This window comes from Daucus carota, chromosome 1 (genome assembly GCF_001625215.2).
Source record: "Daucus carota subsp. sativus chromosome 1, DH1 v3.0, whole genome shotgun sequence".
In the NCBI taxonomy this organism is placed as follows: domain Eukaryota; kingdom Viridiplantae; phylum Streptophyta; class Magnoliopsida; order Apiales; family Apiaceae; genus Daucus; species Daucus carota.
The window spans coordinates 44,813,088-44,835,652 of record NC_030381.2 but is presented as its reverse complement, the minus strand read 5'-3'; the positions used below and the strand labels follow the sequence as shown (position 1 = coordinate 44,835,652).

The following is a 22,565-nucleotide window of genomic DNA, read 5'->3' as shown; positions in this document are numbered from 1 at the left end:
CTTCTTATGATATATGTGTGTAAATAAATCAAATATATTATGAGTTATTCGGATTTGATCCGATTGCGGAACCAGAAATGAGGTTTTGGGGGGCTCAAATTTGAAAGCAAGTGACATTGTAAATGACTGATTGAAATTGAATACCGAACTTCGATACCACGTTCATCAAAGAGAGACGGCCATCTCTCTAGGTTGCAAGTATTGATTGGTTAAAAGGTCTCAAAGAGAACGTTGTTCAGAGTGCATTAACATAAATACATCAGTAAGCAGTGACGTCGAAAAAAAAGTTGACCATGTGTGGCGTGATGCGATAAGGATCACTAGGGGCGTGTTTGTCCTTCTTCCCACAAGAAGCCCATTGCCGGAAATATTAAGCCTACTAAAGGCAGTGAGAGTCGGAGAGAGAGAACGCAGCTGAGCAGGTTGTCACGGATTCGCGGCTTAATGAATTTATCGCAATGAGAAGGTGAGTTACGATAATGTCAAGTGTGTGCGTACGACTTATGAGTATATCTGTCTGAATGTATTTGTTAATCAGACTCTCTTTAGACTAAGAGCAAGTCCAAAGCAGAGAGAGAAAGAGAATATTTATAAAAATATATTATGATATATAGGATAGAGCAAGGTAAATAAAGTTTCAAAAGGTTGTCCTAATGATATAAGACATCACTAGTACATTGTTGGATCAACATTTTTCATCAAATATCCTAAATTATGACTTAGAACATGTTATAAGGCATCTCTTGAACTCGCTCTAAGTACCCTAAATTATATTGACATAAATAATTCAGCGGGGGTTGGAAAAAAAAAATATACACTGTTTCTTCGAGGTTAGGGGGCTCTAGCACCCCTAGCCCTCTCTGGTTCCGCCACTAATTTGATCAGTAATTTTCTCAAATTTGATACGATAATGATTGGGAGAACTTTGAATTTTCAAATATAATTAGATTCGTGAGATTTAGGAATCCGTATATCATTTTTTATGCATATTAAAGATATAATTATATAAGATAAATATTCAATAATATTTTTCATATACAATTGGGTAAATTCAAACTAAATCTATATAATCGAGCATTTTTAATTATCTACATAAATAATTTGAGTTTTTAAATAATATATAAATATTATACTAAGTCAAATCTTGAACTCAAAGTCTAAGATTTAATCAACAAAAATGTTAGTCGAATTCAACCCCGACCCGAGAATATGCCCGCAATATTCCATGAAACCTCATATTCATATATAACACGAGCGTACATCACACGATAGTAGTAATATGTTGTATGTTCATGTTGTATTAAGAAGGAAGAATCGAAAAGTGTGTTTGGTTTACTGAAGGAAAGGATATCGTGCAGGGTACACGCTACTCACACGAAAACTGATTACGTCCTCGGATAACTTGAAATCACCGGAAACTGCTGCTTCTTTTTTTCCTAGCTTTGATGTCATGTCTGTATTCTTTATCTTCTGAGTATTTATAATAAAAATTCAAAATAATGAAACTTATCCGAGCGAAATGTGTTTTACGGGAAATTCATATCGTATTGCAATTCGAAGGTTGATCTTGGGCATTAGGAAATAGGAACCATGATTTTAAAATAACGGGGATTGAAATGTTAAAACTTGAACACAGATAATATATAGTTAAAAATATTCTAAATGAGATGTCAAGAAGTCACAAAATTTATTACATACAAGTTTATTTGTCTTATCACAAACTCAACAATCCCATCACAAAATGGAGTTGTGGACAAGTATTCTATAATTACCATAAAGTCTTAAATTTGAAATAAATTTAATCAAATATGGCATGAAACTAATGAATTATTCTATTGTGAACTTATCTATAGGAAGCTCAGCAAAGCCGGTATCAAAGTGATAAGTCGTCTTTGGGCATATCATGAAGTAAAGTTTACGAAAAGTATTCTTAACATCGCAAACTATAGTTTGTAGCAAGTATTTTACATTATAAAATGGAAGTCGACAAGAAAATATGAAATGAGTCTTTAGAAATGATTTGAAAACAAATTACACTAACAATATCAAGACTACGAATAATTTGACACAAGTCCAATGTAGAAATAGCATTGGACATGTGTCAACCTTCAAGTCTAAAATTAAAATTTGGAGTTCATACACTGATGAAGGGCTAGGATGAAAAAGGATGATGCACAAAATAGAAGAATTAATCATGTGGTTCAAGTTGGCAGTATTCTCAAAATAATTAAGGAAATATAAATATAATAGATATATGATTAATAATTATATAAAATATATTTATTTCAATAAAGCAACATTCGTAGGATATGTAAAAAAATTAAGTATAAACAAAATGGATTTCACCTCAATAGAAACTAGAATTTAACACGGAGAGATGTGGAGGTCGGAAATGAATCCTGAGATGGGCCTAGGTGAGAGCCTAGATATGGTCTAAAGATGAGGGGTAGAGTCCTAGAATTGGGGACTAATGAGCCTAGAAATGATCTAATGATAAGAGGTGTGCTTCTAACTGGGGATTAATGAGAAATTGACTTGTCTAGAACTTATATGAGGCATATTTTGGGTCATGATGAGACTTAGTTGTCCGATATGGATTAAGTATGATCGAGAATGAGTTATAAATGATTGATGTCATTAGGAGTGAATGTCATATCATTAATGTGTGATGTCATATAAAATAATACTTCTTAAATTTCTATTCAAATTCTATTTATTTGAAATCAATATAACAAATTCGATAATGGTCATTATATTTATAACAAAAATTTGTATGGCTATGAACCTTTTATAAATTTTTATTTTTATTACAACACTTTGAAAGTTGGAAAAGATTTAACACGGGAGCTCTAACCATTTTTCTAATATCCAAAGGCATGGCAACTAACAACTCCCCACACACACAGGCAATTGCTCAAATACAAATCAATAAAATAAAACCTAAAATATAAATCAAGAGAAATTATACCTAAATGACCTCATCCACCCTGTACGGATGTCATCACCCACCCTTGTATGTCATCACCTATCTAAGGACCACCCTCGTCCCCACTCAATCCATTCCGGGCCCACTAGGGTCTCGTCAAGGTTTCTCACAGGCATTGAACAGGTTCCAGACACTATTAAGAGCCAAAACTTGGCCCTATCATGATTTCATGAGGCTCCGTACTGGCCTACTAAGCGCCACTTAGCTCCCCCGTCTAGGCCCATATCTCGGGGTCCATCCTCAGTCCCAAAATCCGCATCATTCTAGTTAATCACATTAATTTGTATATATATGTGTGTGATAGATTTACCGTTCAGAAAAATATCCATTTATATAGTCTAATGTCGTGTTGAGTTGGTAATAGTGAAAAGAAACCGAATGAAAGTCTTGAAAGTTAACAGATTCATCTGTGAAAAGAATGTGTAGTTAAAATTTTTTAAGTTAGTTAATCACAAGATGAACACTAACAATATAACATCCGCGATTTTTGAAAAGAAAGTGTAGTTAAAAAATTTAAGCTAATGTCTCTTCCGACATCAGCAACAACAATATAGCATCCCCAATAAACGAACACATCAAAATACGCAATTGTGCATAATTAACTAACCCATATTTCATAATCACTTGTATATATTTCCTCCTCAACCTTGGATTCACCACACCGCTACAAATCTACAATGGTAGAGACGAAACGAGCATCGGTACTCACTTTACATACAACCAAACAAGCTACAAGTAGCGAAAAAGAGCACACTACTCAGCATTTAACAAACACATACAATTTCACTTGTCTTTATTTCCCACATTTCTGGCTCCCTCTTTACTACTAACTCACCCCCTCTTCTCTCTTTACTCTTCAACACCTTCCTCATTAATTCCATCATTATGCACTCCTCATTCAAACACTCCATCAGTACCACAAGTACAAAACCTCTAGCTTTTCTATTTATTACTTCTATCCTCTGTAATTTCATCTCTCTTTCTTCTTCCATTCAGTTCCCAGATTCTCCTCCGGTCAGCTTTAAATTTCTTGCTCTCGCATTTAATTTTTCCCGACTAGAATTTAGATATATATAGCCTTCATTAATTATTTGTTTCACTTTGCTAAGATGTTGCCTATGTGTTTGTGTGCAACTACAGGAGAACCTGGTGAGCGCAGAGAAAAGCAGACTCGGCTCAACGCCTCCAAGCTGTCACAACAAATGCAATCAGTGCCATCCCTGCATGGCTGTTCAAGTGCCTGCACCGCCGCGCCCTCTCCGCGCCACTCGCTTTGATCCTTCATCACCTGGTAATAACTACTCAAATTACAAGCCCCTTAGTTGGAAATGTAGATGCAATAACCACTTGTACAACCCCTAATTTAGGACTGAGCAGAAAACCGAAAAATATAAACTAAAACGAGCCGAACCAGACCAGGCTCTCTCCGAGTAAAATTCACTTTGTATTTATTTTCTAAACATGTAAAGTGTTAAATCAAGTGGGGCATGGTTGGGTCCCAGGAATTGAAGTGTTACATAAAAATAGATAGACAATACATATATTAAAGGACTGAGGTGTATGGTGGTGGTGGTGTAGTAGCATTTATATTTATATAAACAGTGCATGGGGTACATTGAAATTTGTACAGGGGGAAGTAGATGACATGCATGTAGTGTTTGTATGTGATAAGAAAGAGTTGGGAAGTTGAGAGTGTTGATGAACAGAATTTAACATGCTGCTCAGCAGTCACTAGTACAATGTACAACAAGCATATATGGCTTAAATTGCTCAGCTGGTGGTTTGGATTTTTCTATTTAGCTCCTTATATACACTGCTTTATTCTTATCAAGGTTATTACATTCATTTTTTATATTTTGTTTCATCCCTTTTTCTCTCTTTTTCTATTCCCTTTACTCAATACCAGTCATTCTTTGAACATTATCGCAACCAAACACAGGCCGTAGGCTCAGTAGCAAAATGGTGATTTTTATATGTCATTTAATCGAATTATAATTAAAATGGCATTATTATATTTGATATAATTTCTGATATAATTTTAATATATTTCTAATCCAAGAAAAAAAAATCAGCTCAATATGTAGAGCTTTGCTGGGCTTAAAGCTCATGTTTTAAGTCATTTCGACTAGAAGTTGGTTTAAAATACGATTAAGTAGAAACTGACCAGTTAGTTTGATGTACTTTTTTTGGTGAATTAATTTTTTTTTTGATAAAAATGACTCATAAGATATAAATTACTTATATATATTTATTTTTATTTTTAGTATTATATTTTTAATAACTTATAAATAATTAATAAATCGAAATTATCCAAATATACATTAAAAATCTTATCTTATCCACATGAGTCACGCTAAATCGCAAATTATAAATTAAACTCAACCAAACATATTCGTAATCATATTTGAAACTAGAATCGGTGAAATAAACAAGTAATTATCTCGATAGCTTAACCTCTTGCTTGCAAACTAGACTACGTTACTGCAGATATTTATGAGATTAGGCCTAAGTGCAACTATTCGTTTATATACTAAACACGTAAACATCATCGAAAAGTTGCGACAATATCTGAGATGAAAGGATGGTGTTCAATAGGTACCGATGCTTATGCTGTGATTAAAACCGGGTACACTGTTTAAGGATATCGAACAGTACACTGAAAGCAAGTTAATTTAAGGATATCTCAAAATGGTGCTCAGTATAGATGGACATTATTTCTTACTTTTGCTTTAGCAATTTAATTGGTAATTATGAAAACCTTGTTGCTAACATCAAGAATTTTCACTTTCATTTTAAATTACATGTCCAGTTTCAGAATATCACATAATTTAAGAAAAATGAATTTTGATATAAATTATTAATTGAACATAATATGTGGAATAAAGTTAATCTTGAAAATATAAATAAGAAATATGTGAGAGAGAATTGATTTTGGACAAAATCTTTCTTTAAGATAGACATGCATGTATTGTGAAACGAACTGAAAGAGTAGTGTTTAGGATCTCGAACTATTTTCATTTCCATTAATCCCGATCTTGGTCTCTAATTTTATTAAGTTTTGAGATAATCACTATAAATAATTTTAATCAGGACGTTTGATAATTTAGATAAGTATTACAAGGAAAGAAGATCTAAAAAGTAAAAATTATAATAAAATAATTAAACGTTTTTAGTTCCTATTTTTCCCTGGATTTATTTGAAAATATATCTGCATGTTTTGAGGTCATTAAATATAGAATCCGATTTCTTAATGAAAAGAAGTCCGACTTGCGACTTGTGTGCAGCCAAAACAGGCGCTCGGTAACTCAGTTTACACTTCTCATAACATTCACAAAGACATTGCAATCATCAATATACTTATATAAAGGAGAAGCGAGGGGCGTGTAGGTAGCGCCTCTCACATCGTTCCGTTCTATTTTTCTAATTTTCTGAAATTTTTGGATGAAAAATACCAAAAATTAGAACTACCTTTTTTAGTTTCGAGTATATTAGAAGCAAGTTTCAGAATATGATTTTCTATCAGATTATTTATGGAATATAATAGCTTGAAAGTTTTAATATGATTTTGTTTCAGATTATTTAATTATGGGAAAGAGTATCACACAAGTCTCTCTGATTTTGTATCAGATTATTTATGGAATAAAATAGCTTCAAAAGTTTTATTATGATTTTGTTTCAGATTATTTGATTATGGGAAAGAGTAGCACACAAATCTCTCTGCACCTATAAATACGATTGTAGGGTTTTGGATCATCTAAACACAACCTCCTCTCCCTCAATATCACAACCCTACCTCTCTCTGGTGATAGTTCTCTTACTCGATTTCTAACTCGGTGGTGCCGTTCTTCTGCAACGATAAGTGAAAGCTGTTTATACAGTATTAAGAAATAAAAGGTGTTGCAAGCAAAAGTAGTTATGGACCGCTATGTGGAAGTCGACATATCCAAACACGGGAAAAAAATATAGTTTTGACATGATATTGATGGATGATATCAATAAATTAACTATTAGTGATGTATGTTTGTTGGTTATTCTTTTATAATATTTGTTTTGTTCATCGGACATGTTTGTTATTGTTAATTTTCATATGATTCATTTTGTATAGGAAAAAATTATTCATGCATTATCTGTTTGTTTTTATTTTTACAAATATAAATATTGAATCATTAATATGATTTTTATAGGCCGCCGTGCAGCTTCTCAACTAATGAGTAATAAATACATGATACTAAAAAGTAAAATCTGAAGAGAAGGAAACATTTGGGCCAGAATCACCTAACTTCTGCTTTTGAAACCGATTGTTCTTGTATGTTGGTGGGCCGATGGGTGCTTAAAAAAAGGATTGAAGGTACTGTGCAGAAATCCAACTGCTCCCTACCGCATTAGACCTCTCAATTTCATCATTTGGCGTATTTTTGTGTCGCGTAATTTTGTGTTTCAAATATTTAAAGATGAAATTCATATATTATCGGTTTGAAACTCGTGCGCTTCAATCTCAAATATATTTTTATTTCGTGTTGTGTCGTGTAATTTTGTGTTTCAAATATTTAAGATGAAATTCATATACTATCTGTTTGGAATTCGTGTGCTTTAATCTCAAATATATATTCATTTCGAAACGTATTGTGTACCTTACGTGCAATTTTCATGTATATTTAATGTAAATATTATAATAAAGTGTAACTACAATATATTTTAAAAATACATTTTATGTATTATTTTACGAAATATATATTTTAACATGAAAATATATTATCTGTTTAATAATATATTTGTACCGTGTATATTTGCGTACTCCAATCATCAAAAATTCTTAATTAAAAACTGAGTTGGCATACCAAAAAATAAAAAATATAGACAATTTTTTGAAAATATCACATTTCAACCATATTCCTCCATTATCTATCTTTATAGCCAAAGTGCTACGGATGAGTATATTTGTCGAAACTCAAGATTGTGAAAAATCTGTAGCAAGATTATACATAATTTATTATCACGTTGAAATGATATATTTAATTTATAATAATCTAATATATATATATATATATTTATATCATAGCTAATACCATCGAAACACAATGTGTTACATGTTCAACAAATTTTATACATAATATCTTATAGGTTCAATTTTACCAATAATCGTAATCAACATCAGTAAAGATGCGTTTAACTATTATTTTTATATTCTTTAATCTTGTTTACTTATGATATTATTACAATAATATAAATTTGTTTTATTTTTAGTTAATTATTATTATATAACATGAATTAAACCCGAACTCGAACCGAAATTTGGAAAAACTCAAAAATAAAAATGAATCTGAATGTTCATTTTTATCCAAATCGAAATCAAAATATAATATATGGGTGGATCTTACTAAATCCGAACCAATTGATACACTGAACTCAAATGAGTTACGAAGAGTATGCATATGATATGCCGATAGGTTTGACAAGTCAAAGTGGGTGTTCCACTAATAATGAGCTCTCTTAGTCAAGCCTGCCATCCTTTTTATTTCTCTAAACAACCAAACATACCAACATAATAATCCTCACTCATTCTTAAACTAACCCTTTCTTACATCCCAAACCTCAAACAGCAATGGAGTCCAAACCCCACATAGTATGCGTCCCCTTCCCCGCCCAAGGCCACATCATCCCCATGATGCAGCTCGCCAAGCTCCTCCACTCTCGCGCCTTCCACGTCACCTTCATCAGCACCGAACACAACCAGCGCCGCCTCATCTTCGCCCTCGGCGACGCCTTTCTCAACCTCTCCGCCACTTTCAACTTCCTAACCGTCCCCGACGGGCTGCCGCGCATCGAGCCCGATCAGTCCCACTCGCCCGTCGGATTGTTCGGCTCCATTCCCAAGACTTGTTTGGAGCCGTTCAAGGAGGTGCTGGATAAGCTGGAGAGTGATCCTGAGGTGCCGCCGGTGACTGGGATCGTGGCGGACGCTTGTATGAGCTTCGCGGTGGAGGCGGGGAGGGAGTTTGGGATTCCGGTTGTTTCGCTGTGGACGGCGTCTGCTTGTGGATTGATGGCGTATTTACAGTTTCCGGAGTTTGTTAAGCGTGCCATTTTTCCGTTTAAAGGTAGATTTTATTTTATGTTTCTGGCTTTAATTTTAATGTTTTTCGCGTGAATTTTACTTCTAATTGTGTCTATTTGAAGTTAGAGAATTCATACCAATTAGGGAAAAAACGATAATAGGAAGATGATTGAAAATTGTAAATTGTTGTATATATGGACATTAGAGAGGAAGCCGTGGTTGGATTTTGGTTGTACTAATCAAGCTCAAGGAAATGTAGACATGCTAGGGGAGGGAGTATATTAGTGTTTTACGCCTAATAATGAATCTATTTTTTTTCTTTGTTGAGAGCGGAAAAAATGGCAAAGCGTCATGTTGGACAAAGGCTTCGAGAATAAGCAAGCAATCCTGCACCAAGAGTCATCTAAATATTTTATATACTTTTTCTTTATAATTATTTAGTCTTGTGTCTGCACACAGATGATTCGTGGTCCTATTGTTTTCATCAAGTTGCATACTTTCTTGCTTCCCGTGGTCACTGGTCTATGAACCAGGTTGCAGCTAATTGTGTTGGTTCAAACATCCTCGGGAGATATGTCATATTACATGTACTTTCATCAATGATGAGCATGCCTAAGAGCATCTCCAAGAGTCTCTTAGTTGGCTCCTAAATATAATATAAGTAATGTGACTCCTAGCAAGTTGGTGCACTTTTAAGAGTGTCAACTCCAACAATACTCTTTATTTTGCTATTAATTTATATCTTGTTCATAATTCAAACTAGTTTATGACAAAGATTCAAATTAGAACTTGTGCAAGTGAATACTTTATTAATAGAAAAAGATTATGAGCCATCTAGTAACTTTTAAAATAGAGGAAAGAGAAGAGGCTTCTAAGATCACTAGGAGTACCTTGGAGCTCCATTTTTTGTGATTTTGCTTATATTTTGATTTAAGAGCTTGTTTAGAGAGTCTCTGGGAGATGCTCTAATGTGGTTGTAAACCCTTCTAAAATTTTTGTACGGAGAAACTTTTTCAGCAGAGGCAGCATATGTTCTTTTCCATAAAAAATTAACATCGGAAATCACATGATATTGTAGTAGTTATTCTGAATAAGATACGCAACCATTTGGAAGTTCATACTATTCTGCTTGTATTTTTCAATTTGTCTTGTTATATTTTATTGACTTTTTAACTGGTGTCTAGTAGTGTTATTTGATAAATATTCATAGTTTCTCTTTTGTTAAGTTCATTCCATTAGATTGAATGATCGCAGTTGTTATCTTCTTGGTGGCTTTATATGAATTAGCAGTTTATAATCCCTCCGACTCCAATACCTTCATCATGTACATACAAAGCCATGTTTGCCTTAATACGTTTTTTATGATTATAATGAAATACTAGCCTGAAATACTGATACCGTGCTAACCCCTATCTAGTGAGTGGTGAGTAATATGCTGGTTGCTGGTTTAACTTTGCTTTTGTTGTAGTTGACTGACTTGCTAGTGAATTATAAGTATAATCTAGAATGTTTTGCAATCCATTTACTACATGTTACATGGCTAACCTACTTTCCATGGTTATTCTGACATTTTCATATAAATAATTTTGATATGCGTGGATTGTTGTAGTTTGCACCAAGTCAATACTGGATTGAACGTGTATACTCTTTCCTATAACTTTGCTATATACTCTTCTTTGTCCCAGACCAGAGTTTTCTGACTGATGGGACTCTTGATACTAAGATAGATTGGATACCTGGCATGACTAACATCCGGTTGAAGGATATACCATCATTCATTCAAAAAACGGATGCCAGTGATGTTTCATTCAATTTCATGAAAGATTCTGTACAAAGCTGCTTGAAAGCTTCTGCAATGATTGTCAACACGTTTGATGCTTTAGAGAATGAAGTACTTCAAGCATTTCCTTCCAATTTCCCTAGAATATACACTTTAGGCCCTCTGCACACTCTCAGCAAGGGCATCCCTAATAGCCCTCTAGATTCATTTAGGCCAAGCTTGTGGAAAGAAGACAAGACATGTCTAGAATGGCTAGACAAAAGAAATCCGAACTCTGTAGTCTATGTCAATTATGGCAGTGTCACCAAAATGACTAACCAACATCTGAAAGAATTTGCTTGGGGACTTGCAAACAGTAAACACCCATTTTTATGGATCATCAGATCTAATCTTATAGAGGGTGATTCTGCAATAATATCAAAAGAATTTCTTGAGGAGACAAAAGACAGGGCTATGTTAGCAAGTTGGTGCCCGCAAGAGCTTGTACTTTCTCATCCATCTATCGGCGTTTTTCTCACTCATGGTGGGTGGAACTCTACTTTAGAGAGTATATGTGAAGGAGTGCCTATTATTTGCTGGCCTTTCTTTGCAGAACAACAAACCAATTGTCGCTATAGCTGCACAGACAGTTGGGGAATTGGAGTGGAGGTTAATCAAGATGTAAAGCGTGAGGAAATTGAAACACTTGTAAAGGACATGATGGAAGGAGAAAAAGGAAAGAAATTGAAGAAAAAGTCTCTCGAGTGGCAGAAAATGGCTGCAGAAGCTACGAGTGTTGGAGGTTCATCTTTTACCAACATTGACAGAGTTATTAAAGAAGTTCTCCTAAAAGAGAAAGTATAAGTGAATATTTTTACGCTCCAATAACAGTTGCAGGAAATCACAAAGCAAGACCAGATGAATGGGATGTATGCTGATAATCTGCTTTGAATCAGTAGCTTTGTTGAAGCTTGAGAATGGACCACGGTTCTTTCACGAATCTGCTTTCTTTTGTACTACTCTATTTCACTAGTTTCTACCTGCTTGAACTAATCAAACAGATTAACTAACACTCAGTTTTGATCATTTGGTTATCAAGTATTATCTCCTTTTGTATACTACAATAAACGAGTGAAGTTCAATAATGTAAATCTTGGTAAAGACTATATATCGGAACTGTGTACGAATGTTTGAGGAGAATCTGAGTATATCCTTTTACTTTAAATTCTCAGAATGTTAGCAGGGGTCAAATGTGAGCTAGATATTGGAATATGTCTAAAGTTTGAAGTTGAGCTAGATGTTGGAATATGTCTAAAGTTTGAAGTGATAAATTTGTTGTATCCTAGCCTGGGGAGTGTCTGTAGTATTTACCTGTTGAGATCTTATCTCTAATTTTACAAGGAGAGTTGTATCTCTAATTTCCCCACCTCTTCTTCTGAGCTACAAGTCTTCTATATATAACCTCTTATTAGTTCCGGATCTTTCCTCCTTTAGACTCTTTGTTGGTTTTTGTCTTCTTGGATTGGAGGCCCAACATTAGTCTCACTTGAAAGTAGTGTCGGATCTTTAGATGTGTATTATATTATTTTGGAAAGTGTTTTCATCTCATGTAATATTTGTTGCCTGACAAGTTTATTGTGATGTGGAGCTGAGGTGAGCCGTTTGTGTAATGAGGTACATGAGCTGTTGAAGTTAATGCTGACTGCTGTGCTAAGGACTGTTGACTTGCATAAAAAGTTGTACGAAATTGGGGAGACGATAGAAGCAGAAAGATTGTGTAAAGGTTGATGCGATTCTTGCGGACAAAATATAACATCTCATGCCCATAATGTAAAGCATACCGGACCCAACAACCCACCACGTGTCCGTCCAAAAGTGCTAGCAAAATCTTTAGTGTTCTCAAATCTTATGACTTATTAAAAATAACATTATCTAATTCATAACAATATTCCCAAATAAAGCTACTGTAAAAATAAATAACTTAAAACTAATATGCACTCAATCAGTTGTCATATTAAGAAATATGATGTTCAATTACATATGATAAAATTAATGTAAAGACGGTGACTATGATTTAATCAAAATTATTTTTAATAATAAAATCAAATTTTAAGTGTTAAATTCAATAGTGGGACTAACTAAGGGGCCGTTTGGACAAATTTAAAAAAAGTGATTTTGTGCTTAAAGTAAAGAATTGTATTAGAAGTAAGAAGTAAATAAGTTAATAACGTGTTTGGAAAAGAACCAGAAGCTCTGAGAGAGAAATTAACATTTTCAGTTTCATAAAAGTGCTTCTACTTATTTACACAAACGGGTCAAGAAAAACAGAAGTCAGAAGCGCGCTGCTTCTTTTTCTGCTTCTTGAATACAAACACCCCCGAGACAGAGTTGTTGAATAACAAATTAATAAGAGTTTTCTATATTTGCTAGTTTCGAATACCTCATAAGATATTGCTTTTTAACAGATTACAAATTCAGCAAAGCTACATATAGAAATCAAAATTTCTTAATACAATATTAAATACATCAAGAAATATTATATATATGTAAACAATCTTAATAGTGATATTCATCGATTTTAATATAATTATGAACAACTATTTTCATAAAGTCACACACATAAAATTCAACTATTTTTTCATACTTTTTTCTTAGTAAAAGTCCTATATTATCTCTTCTGATGATTTATTAGAAGTATATGTCTCACTATATACAAGATCATTTTTACAATCATAGTTGGATACAAACTGAATATGTAAGTTAAAATTTATATATTTACCGAGTCAAATGAATAATTGAGATATTGAATACTTAAATTAGTTAGCAAAATGTATCAATGAATAATCGAGATTGTAAAGACTTCAAACTAAGTAACAAGTGTTTCATATGATGTATAAAAGGTAGATGAATATTCTACACAAAACTAAAACAAAATTTGATTAATATAATTTTATAATTAACTACATATTAAGAAAAAATATTGATAACATGCTAATGATACTGCTATTTTCATCTACTTGTCTTCAGAAAAGTCATTTCTCCGATCTCTTCACATTTAGGGGTTTTGATAAGTTACAATCCATCTCCACTTTTTTCACCATCTTTATCTTTAGGTGTATACTTCTGTAACAGTATATATGGATATGTGTAATTCATATATTCTTTTTCTCCTCAAATTCTTTATGTTGGGGTAAAATGGCTTGATCATAACTAAACTGGACTTCAACTTGCAAGTGGATAACTAAACTCAAAAACCTTGCATTTAACTCACTAAACCAGCTTTTACTTGCAATCAGATAACTTCCGTTAAATTAACTAACGTGACTAACAGCAAATAGTATGACATGGCACTGAGTTTACTTTCTAAAGTGTAGAATAGTTGGATCTGATCCAAACCTAACATTATTAGTTTATTTTCGGACAATTGTAATGCCACGGAACCAGATCTGCATATACTACCTTCTTCTTTTGAATCATTATTAAATCCTGCAATCATATTTAAAGGCAAAAGAATGTGATAATGAAAAAAAAACTACATGGGACAACATAAACGAGAGCAAGTGTCACTGCAGCCTCTGGGGGAACCCAAAATTTGTCCAGTTTCATCACCATATGTACTTTTTTCACTGATCCACTTTAAATACTACGCTCGCCGTTCTCTTTCATCTTTCATGATTGTTATTCTCCCTCGCGTGTGTATAAGCCGTGTATGATTAAGTTGGGGGTACTTTGGATCGACTAAACTAAGGGTAGTGGGTTAACTGAATTGGGGTGTGTTATGAAATAATCGAGCAGGTCAGATGAATTTGGGTCAGATGAATCTACGTGGCAGTTGGCTTGTAAAAAGTTAACGATCTTCCGTTAAAAATTAACATCATCTGATGTATGTGCAGATTTTAGTTAGTTTAATTATTTGATTGCAAGTAAAAACTAGTTCAGTGAGTCAAATGCAAGGTTTTGAGTTTAGTTATCCACTTGCAAGTTGAAGTTCAGTTTAGTTATGATCGAGCCATTTTACCCCTTTATGTTGCTTCAATTCCATCCATAACACATATTTCAGTAATTGCCCCATGTTTAAAAAGAACATCTGATGTTCTTTATAGACTTGGGGCAATCACAAAAATCTATTTTATGAATGGAATTGAGGCTACATGAAGAATTTGAGTAAAAGAAGAGAAATATGGGAAATTATTGAGTTTTGGGTTGGTATGAAAATGTGAATATGCGATTGGCGTTATATAGGCATTCGAAAAATAAAACTCTCATACAACGAAGTAATTATGATGATCTTATTTAATTTTTGTTGAGATATCATATTTTATTATATCTTACAATGATGTGATTGAGATTTTTTTTAAAGATCGTGATTTAGATATCTCTCTGGATATTATATTTAATTGGCACGTTGTTGTAATTATATGATTTATATTTTTTGTTTAGACATTGTTTATGCAAAATGTGATTTGGATATTGATAACTTTCACTAATAAAATTTACGGTTTTTTTTTAAAAGCGGAACTGAACTTTTATTGATAAAACCATCCTCCAACAAGAGGATGGAGTAATACAAGCTGCAGAAATCGAACATGAAACCAAGACTCTATCCCAGCAAAATACGAAGCAAACCTACTAACCCTAAGCTAGACAAGAGACCTACAACAATCAACTTTATTTGACTCTAGGCGGAACATATAACTACAGTTGAAGTTAGTCCTAGCAGCTGGGAGAATCAAAGCATATGAAACCCTAATCAATGTCTTCAATATGAGGGTCACCAGCAAACAAAAGCCATTATCAACAAGTCTGGATAGCCTCTTCTTGAGCTTATATCACATCCTCACCATGAAAGCCTACAAATGGGTTAGCTTGGTGCATACTTCCATTCCCCATTGTCTGAGATATTGGAACTCCATCCTACATTACGACTTCCTCATTCGGCATCCCATTTTGAGCTGCTTCTTGGCCCAAAGCCAACCCATTTGGTCAGCTATCCCTAACGCCACATCAAAATTAACAGGATCTTGTGCTTTGTCTAGGATCATGACATCTAGAGGTGAGTAAAACCGAACCGGAACCGAAAAACCGAATCGTGTAAATTTTGTTCGGTTCGATCCTATTTTATGGAAATTCGGTCCATTCGGGACCGAATGGACCAAATCAGATCCGGTCCCTAAATAAATATTTCGGTCCGGACTGAATAGACCGAATAGTCCAAACAATATGTATAATATATTTATATTTGTATAATATATATTTTATATACCATAACAATAATATATAATTTGTAAATTTAATTAAATCTATCTTTGATGAAGTGTTGGTGATTAATAAATTTTTTTTTGAAAAAGAATTCATAGAATTTAACTTTATTTATAATATAACTTTTATTTTAGTTTTAAATTTTTGGTTCTTCTGGTTATTTTAGTTTGTTTTGATTGGTGGAATTTTTGTATATGTATGGGGTCCACTATTACTGATCATTATTGATAAATAATAGTCAATCAAAATGAGTTAAATACATAAAATTTGGTGTTTAACATGTGCTCATGGACACACAATAGAAAAACTGTTTGAAAATAAATTTTCATTAACTTTGAAATTCAGAAGGTAGCATCTCCAACAACAGACTTGAAGGATACATGAAATAATTAAGATCATGCTCCTTAGTTTTATTAGGAGAGAAAGCAAGTGAATGTAATTGTGCTTTCACTTTCATCCCACTTTTGGAGTGAGACTATGTTATAATTGCGTCCATTTTCACTTGCTTTCAACTATTTAAAAAGCTCAATAGCACAAATAGGAGGGAAAGTTACATAACTTTACTTCCTCTTCACTTGATTTCCTCCCTGTTTATAACTCCGTAGCAGGACATTAAGCTATCTACCAAACATGAGACTCTAGCTAACACATGAGCAGTCATGTTTGCTTGTTTTTTGATGTGGCAAATAGAAATATCCTTTCTCAATCTAAATCTCTCCCTGAAGTAATCCATTGCATGACCAATCTTTAACAAGAACACCCTATTTAAGTTTTTTTGGAGTTATAAAATTTGTATTTCTAATCTTTTTAATATGAATAAATATATACATATCATATTTTTATTAAAAAAAATTATAAAAATATTAACTTTTGTTATATGTTGTGCATTTAAACATTCTCCTCCGCATGTCTGTTCAATTATATACGTCTATTATTCAATGCTCGACACGCTTTTTTAATACTTTTTTATAACATACTTCTAAACTTTATTTTTAAGATTTTTCTTTTTAAATAAAAATTGAATTCTTAAAAATAAATTACGTACGGGCCCAATACCAGTGCCGTAATATGTATACCGATCACAGGGCGGATTGGAGTATAAATTTTAGTCGTCAGCTCTGCTTTCCCCTGTCCCCAGTTTCTTGATCATCATCATCATTCCAAGAAAAGCTAAAAATGTCAGGAGCAAGAAACATCGATCTTCTTCCCCCGGAGATGATAACCGAAATATTCACTTGTCTTCCTGCTAAATCTCTGGGTCTCTGCAAGTGCGTCTCCAAGTCTTGGAATTCTTTCATCTCCCACCCCTCTTTCATCAAAGCCCATCTCGCCAAAACCTCCATTACCAAACTACTCCTCATTGACAATGGCTATGGGAGCTCTCTTTTCTCTGTTTCTTACGCTAACAACAATCTTGATGCCATTGCAACAAAATCGAGTTTCAGGACTTCTCAGTACTTTATAAACGTGTGGACTAAGGTATGGGGATCATGCAATGGCTTGATTCTACTTGAAAACAACAGAGGCGTCAGGTTCTTGCTTAATCCCACAACTCTCAAGTTCAGGAGGTTGCCTCGTCAGTATGGTGGATATTACAATAAAATGCTTGGGTTTGGCTATGATTCCTCTTCGGATGATCATGTAATTGTGCTTATTTCTTGTCTTCTCTCGGATAAAAGTAATGCTTATGTTTTTGTTTATGAGCTTAAAGGAAACATATGGAAGTCGGTTCAAGTTTCGCCTTATGATCATTCACTCATAAGGCTTGTCCCCGGGATTTTCTTTAAAGGGTATCTGCATTGGTTTGCGAAAGATGGCAAGGATGGTTTGTTGCTCATTGCTGCATTTGATTTGGCTAAGAAGGGATTCTCAAGAGTGGCACTGCCTGATGGTATTGTTGATTTGAAGACGGAGTTTCTTAGTATTCAGGTTCTTCACGGGTGCCTTTGTGTAATTGCTGAGTATAATAGTAAGACTGAGTTATGGATCATGAAGGAGTATGGTGTGGTTGAATCTTGGATTAAATTGGCGGTTGATGTAAGTGAAGGTTCTTGGCTTGTGTCAACACATTTGGAGGAAGATAGCTTACTCATGCTGAAAGGTAGTCAGTTTCTCTTGCTGGTTTCCAATACAGAAGAGGCTAAGCTTCAGCCTGTGAATGTTCTTGGATTACCATCTGGATTTAAAATTGGAATGAGTTACGTTGACAGCCTTTTCTCACCTAGAAGGGAGGACTGGAAGATCAAGAAAACACGAAGGAGATCAAAGAACAAAACAGAGGCTGGAATGAAAAATTACAATGTTTGAAGGTCTTCTGCAGACTCCAGTGCAAGTAGATTATGTGATTAGCCCTAATGTTGAATCTGCTATCATCTGGAAAATGTCTTTAGTGGTAATTGGTAAAATTCTACAACTGTGCTGAAATTGGACAAACATGAGAGCCTTACTAATCAAGGGTTTCTCCCTGATCCTAGGATGGTATTTTAAGTTTTAATGACTTGATACACAACTGATGAATGTTTGTTTAATGTTGCTGTTAGTTGATTCCAGATTTGTAAATCTTTCGGTCAAAGTTTCTTGGACTTTTCTCTTCTGTTGGCTGGTATTGTTATAGTTTACTAATCCGAAAAAGTTATATATTATAGTTCATGTGACATGACTCTCCTTTGGTTTTCTTATTAAAATTTTTATGAGATGACTAAGTAGCTATTGTGATGTATATGTTTTAGATAGTAGTTCTGAATGCAAATGGGTGTTTTCAAGTTGAGAGATGTTTGTCAAGCAAGAGTTGCTTTGCTCATGAGGCTCATGTTCTGTTTGATTGTAGTATGGCTAGTTTCAATAAGTTTGATGATCCTACAGCCTTGTTAGGTTGATGGTTGCTGATTAACATCTGACGGGCTACTTTGCTTCAAGAAAAAAGCCTCCAAGATTGTGATTTTAGAGCATTCACTTTATTTGTCTCAGACTAAATTTATTTTAGGGTGGTCGAACTGTTCTGTTTATGTGCTCTGTAGAAGAATTGAAGCCTTTTCTTCAAGATAAATTGTTTGATGTGATGGGGATATCAAGTAGTTTTTATTTGACAGTCTTCTATATATCCTTCTTTTCATTTTCTTCATCATATTCCCATTGGCATCAATATGCATTTATATAGGATATAGTTGAAGGGTGTCAGACTTGAAGGATACAATCATGTCATTGAGCAGCAGGGGAAATAGAAGTTTCAGTGGTCTGCTTCTTCTATCTATTGAAGTTTATCAGATCACACTAACAATAACAAAGTCTAGAATCTGTTCATAAGAACTTCTAAGTGTGCGTAAAATGCAGTCCAGAATACAAAACCTAAAGGGTGTATAAATTTCATCGCATATCTGCTAGAAATGTAATGTTGAACATCTTTTGGGGTATGCATCGAAACTTCCATGATTTACTGTCAATTTACAAGAGGGAGAAAGTTTCATGGCTGTACTTGCATAGAATGAACAGGTCACTAATTCAGATTAAAAGTTGTTACTTTAAAATATAAATGCTACTGTAGCTTTGTGTAAGAGGTGTTTAGCACTCTTATCCAATTTTTTTTATGCTTGGGAAACAAACATATATGAAGATGTACTAAATCTTTCCAGGTTTTCAAATAACAAAGGTATTATACATACACAGTACTATGATCTATGATCATCATCTACCATAACGCCTTCGTCGTTGTTGATACGATTTCAAGGCCATTACCATATCTTCTTCTTTAAAATCAGGATAAGGAGCTTTGGTGAAGTATAGTTCAGCATAAGCTGCTTGATACAAATAGAAGTTGCTTAGCCTCAACTCCCCAGCAGCTCTTATCAGCAAATCTGGAAAAGGATTCTCAGTGCATATACTTGTCTGTAGTTCTTGTTCAAATATTTTTTCATTGATTTCCTCCTCACGGATCGAACCATCTTTTACCTTTTTAAACACCTTCTTACAGGCTTGTATGACATCATTTTGTCCACCGTATCCAATACCAAGAATGAGATGGAGCCTCGACTTGGCCCTTGTTTTCTCCTCAGCTTCATTGATCACTTCTATAAGTGATTGGGGCAGTCTTGTCCTATCACCTATTACTGAGATCCTTATGTCATGCCTATAATATATGAAGATAGATAATTAAAATTAAAAAAAAAAAAAAATCCTTTTCAAGAGATTATGTGGGTGTTTGGGCGGGGCTTAAACGCCCCGCTTCTAGAGTTTTAAGTTATAAGCACTTATTCGTACCGTTTGTGTAAAAAGTCGAGCACTTATAAAAAGTTAGGATTCCTAACTTTTGTTTCATGACTTCTACTTTTTCCCCAAACACTTTAATTACTTATTAATTTTAACTAACTTCTAACTTCTACTTCACTTATTTAACTTTAAGCAAGAAGCACTTATTTTAAGCTCACCCAAACGGCCCCTATAAACATATTAAGATATTTAGGATGGAATAACAGTGTTACGAACTTGATTGATTCTTCCAGATTTGATCTTATTGCCTCCTCAAACAAGCTCATCAATGAGTCTGTCTCCTCCTGCAAAAAGACAATAGTAAAGTTACCCGTGTTCTCAAAACTCGAGGAGGGCTTAGCAAGATCATATAGTACAGACAGTTACTCGTCCAAGACCAGCTCCTTTGCTGCACTATTAGAATTTAGAATAGCAGATCTGCGCATATGTACTAGAATTAATAACAATGCATGCACTAACTTGTGAGCGAAGCCAAGTTTCAGTAGAGAAAAGATAAATAGTAAGAACTTTGATTCCAAATTTGCAACAAAGACGACAAAGCTCTGCATTAACGGGTTCAAGTGTCCTGTGTCCATACTCTACCGGGTGACCTCTCTGCCGCGCCCAACGCCTATGGCCATCAGTAATCACCGCGACGTGTTTAGGCATTGCTTCTGCTCTGAGACCAGCAGCAGCTAACATGTGTTCCTCCTCTTCCAGCTGCTTATCATGATGCATTACGTCTCTTTTTGTTGCTTCCATTAGCACACGTCTCTGTGTAACAAATTGTGAATTTCTTAGGCCTGCAGAATTAGTAGGAGTACATGATCTGTAATTTAAGGGAGGGCTAAGCGAAGGAACAGCAGATACAAAATATGAACTCCCCATATTTACTGCCATATGTGTGGATGTTTTAAATAATTATTTTGGCCTCTTTGTTTGTGAACAATAAAGTAATTCATATAGAGCACGACTGGATAGCCTGCTTTTATCCTTCGTTGTCCGGGACACCCGTGTTCGACTCTGGCGCGGTTACACTTTTTGGTGCATGTTAATGGGCCATGCATATTCAAACAAATGGTACAATGGGTACAATTATAGGAGTATTGGTTTGCAAAGAAGGTGGAATCATTGTCCTCTGCATGCAAAATAATTGGTATGGCATTGCATTACGCATATTACTTGTCCTTTAGTTTCAGAAAGAAGCACAATTATTGTCATGTGCAATATAGTTTCTTTTGCATATATTTTTCATTTACTTTTTATTAATATGGATCGATTATTGCACTCTGCAATTATTTTTCATTTACTTTTAGGCTCAATAATTGAGATATTAAATACTTAAATCAATTAGCAAAATGTATCAATGAATAATCGAGATTGTGAAGACTTCAAACTAGGAGGGGTGTATTGGATTGGGATTTTAAAGCATTTTTTTGCATTCATGAAATCCGAGGGTATTCGATTGAGATTGTTTGAAATCCATTAAAATCTTGAGGTATTCAATTGGGATTTTAAACTATGCTACAAATTCTAGTGATATTCAATTGAGATTTTAAATTATGCTTTAAAATCCGATGATATTCAATTGGGATTGTTTAAAATCCATTAAAATCTGATGGAATTCAAATGCTGATGGATTTTTTTTCATTTCATAAAATGATGGATTTTGTGGTATTCTTCAGTGTATTTTAAGTTTTTTGAAATCCCACCAAATTCAATGGGATTTTGAAGCATTGTACCTAAATCCTATCAACTCTGCGACATTTCATCAAGAATCCGCAAAAAATAAAAATCCCATACAATCCATTAAAATCTATGGACTAAAAACAATGCATTAAAATCCCAATCGAATACACCCTTGTAAGTAATGAGTGTTTCATATGATGTATAAAAGGTAGATGAATATTCTGCATAAAAATGAAACAAAATCTGATTATTAATATGATTTTATCATTAACTACATATATAGAAAAATATTGATAACATGCTAATGATAATGCTATTATCATCTACTTGTCTTCAAAAAAGCCATTTCTTCGATCTCTTCACATTTAGGGATTTTGATAAATTACAGTCCATCTCCATTTTTTTCACCATCTCTATCTTTAGGTGTATGCTTCTTTATTGATATGCATATGTGTAACTCATATTTTTTTTTTTCTCTTTAAATTTTTTATGTTGCTTCAATCCCATCCATAACACATATTCCGGTAATTGCCCCATGTTTAAAAAGAACATCCGATGTTCTTTATCGACTTGGG

General features: G+C 33.9%; 3 protein-coding genes and 1 non-coding gene across 4 annotated transcripts; 3 read left to right on the top strand and 1 right to left on the bottom strand.

Annotated features, from left to right (window-relative positions):
* The first annotated feature begins 3,748 nt into the window (after positions 1-3,748).
* Positions 3,749-4,793, top strand: LOC108196624 (uncharacterized). The gene is made up of 2 exons (XR_010289495.1): positions 3,749-4,000; positions 4,127-4,793. It is a non-coding gene; the product is annotated as an uncharacterized LOC108196624 (transcript).
* Positions 4,794-8,438: 3,645 nt separating this feature from the next.
* LOC108205200 (linamarin synthase 2) lies at positions 8,439-12,000 on the top strand. Its single transcript, XM_017375040.2, has 2 exons — positions 8,439-9,084; positions 10,727-12,000. The coding sequence occupies exons 1-2, from the start codon at positions 8,589-8,591 to the stop codon at positions 11,662-11,664; spliced, it is 1,434 nt and encodes a 477-aa protein (XP_017230529.1). The 5' UTR covers positions 8,439-8,588; the 3' UTR covers positions 11,665-12,000.
* A 5,183-nt stretch (positions 12,001-17,183) lies between these two features.
* Positions 17,184-18,633, top strand: LOC108223224 (F-box/kelch-repeat protein At3g06240). Its single transcript, XM_017397366.2, has one exon. The coding sequence runs from the start codon at positions 17,236-17,238 to the stop codon at positions 18,364-18,366; it is 1,131 nt and encodes a 376-aa protein (XP_017252855.1). The 5' UTR covers positions 17,184-17,235; the 3' UTR covers positions 18,367-18,633.
* A 908-nt stretch (positions 18,634-19,541) lies between these two features.
* LOC108195524 (dehydrodolichyl diphosphate synthase 2) lies at positions 19,542-21,353 on the bottom strand. The gene is made up of 3 exons (XM_017362498.2): positions 20,782-21,353; positions 20,539-20,606; positions 19,542-20,182 (listed from the first exon to the last, which is right to left on the bottom strand). The coding sequence occupies exons 1-3, from the start codon at positions 21,199-21,201 to the stop codon at positions 19,741-19,743; spliced, it is 930 nt and encodes a 309-aa protein (XP_017217987.1). The 5' UTR covers positions 21,202-21,353; the 3' UTR covers positions 19,542-19,740.
* Positions 21,354-22,565: the final 1,212 nt, after the last annotated feature.

Bases quoted from the DNA above. Each gene is read 5' to 3' on its own strand.
- LOC108205200 (XM_017375040.2), top strand. From the start codon at position 8,589: ATGGAGTCCAAACCCCACATAGTATGCGTCCCCTTCCCCGCCCAAGGC. The intron at 9,085-10,726 runs GTAGATTTTATT...TCTTTGTCCCAG, and splicing joins TGCCATTTTTCCGTTTAAAG to ACCAGAGTTTTCTGACTGAT.
- LOC108223224 (XM_017397366.2), top strand. From the start codon at position 17,236: ATGTCAGGAGCAAGAAACATCGATCTTCTTCCCCCGGAGATGATAACC.
- LOC108195524 (XM_017362498.2), bottom strand. From the start codon at position 21,201: ATGGCAGTAAATATGGGGAGTTCATATTTTGTATCTGCTGTTCCTTCG. The intron at 20,607-20,781 runs GTTAGTGCATGC...GTCTTTTTGCAG, and splicing joins AAACTTGGCTTCGCTCACAA to GAGGAGACAGACTCATTGAT. The intron at 20,183-20,538 runs GTTCGTAACACT...CATATATTATAG, and splicing joins AATCTGGAAGAATCAATCAA to GCATGACATAAGGATCTCAG.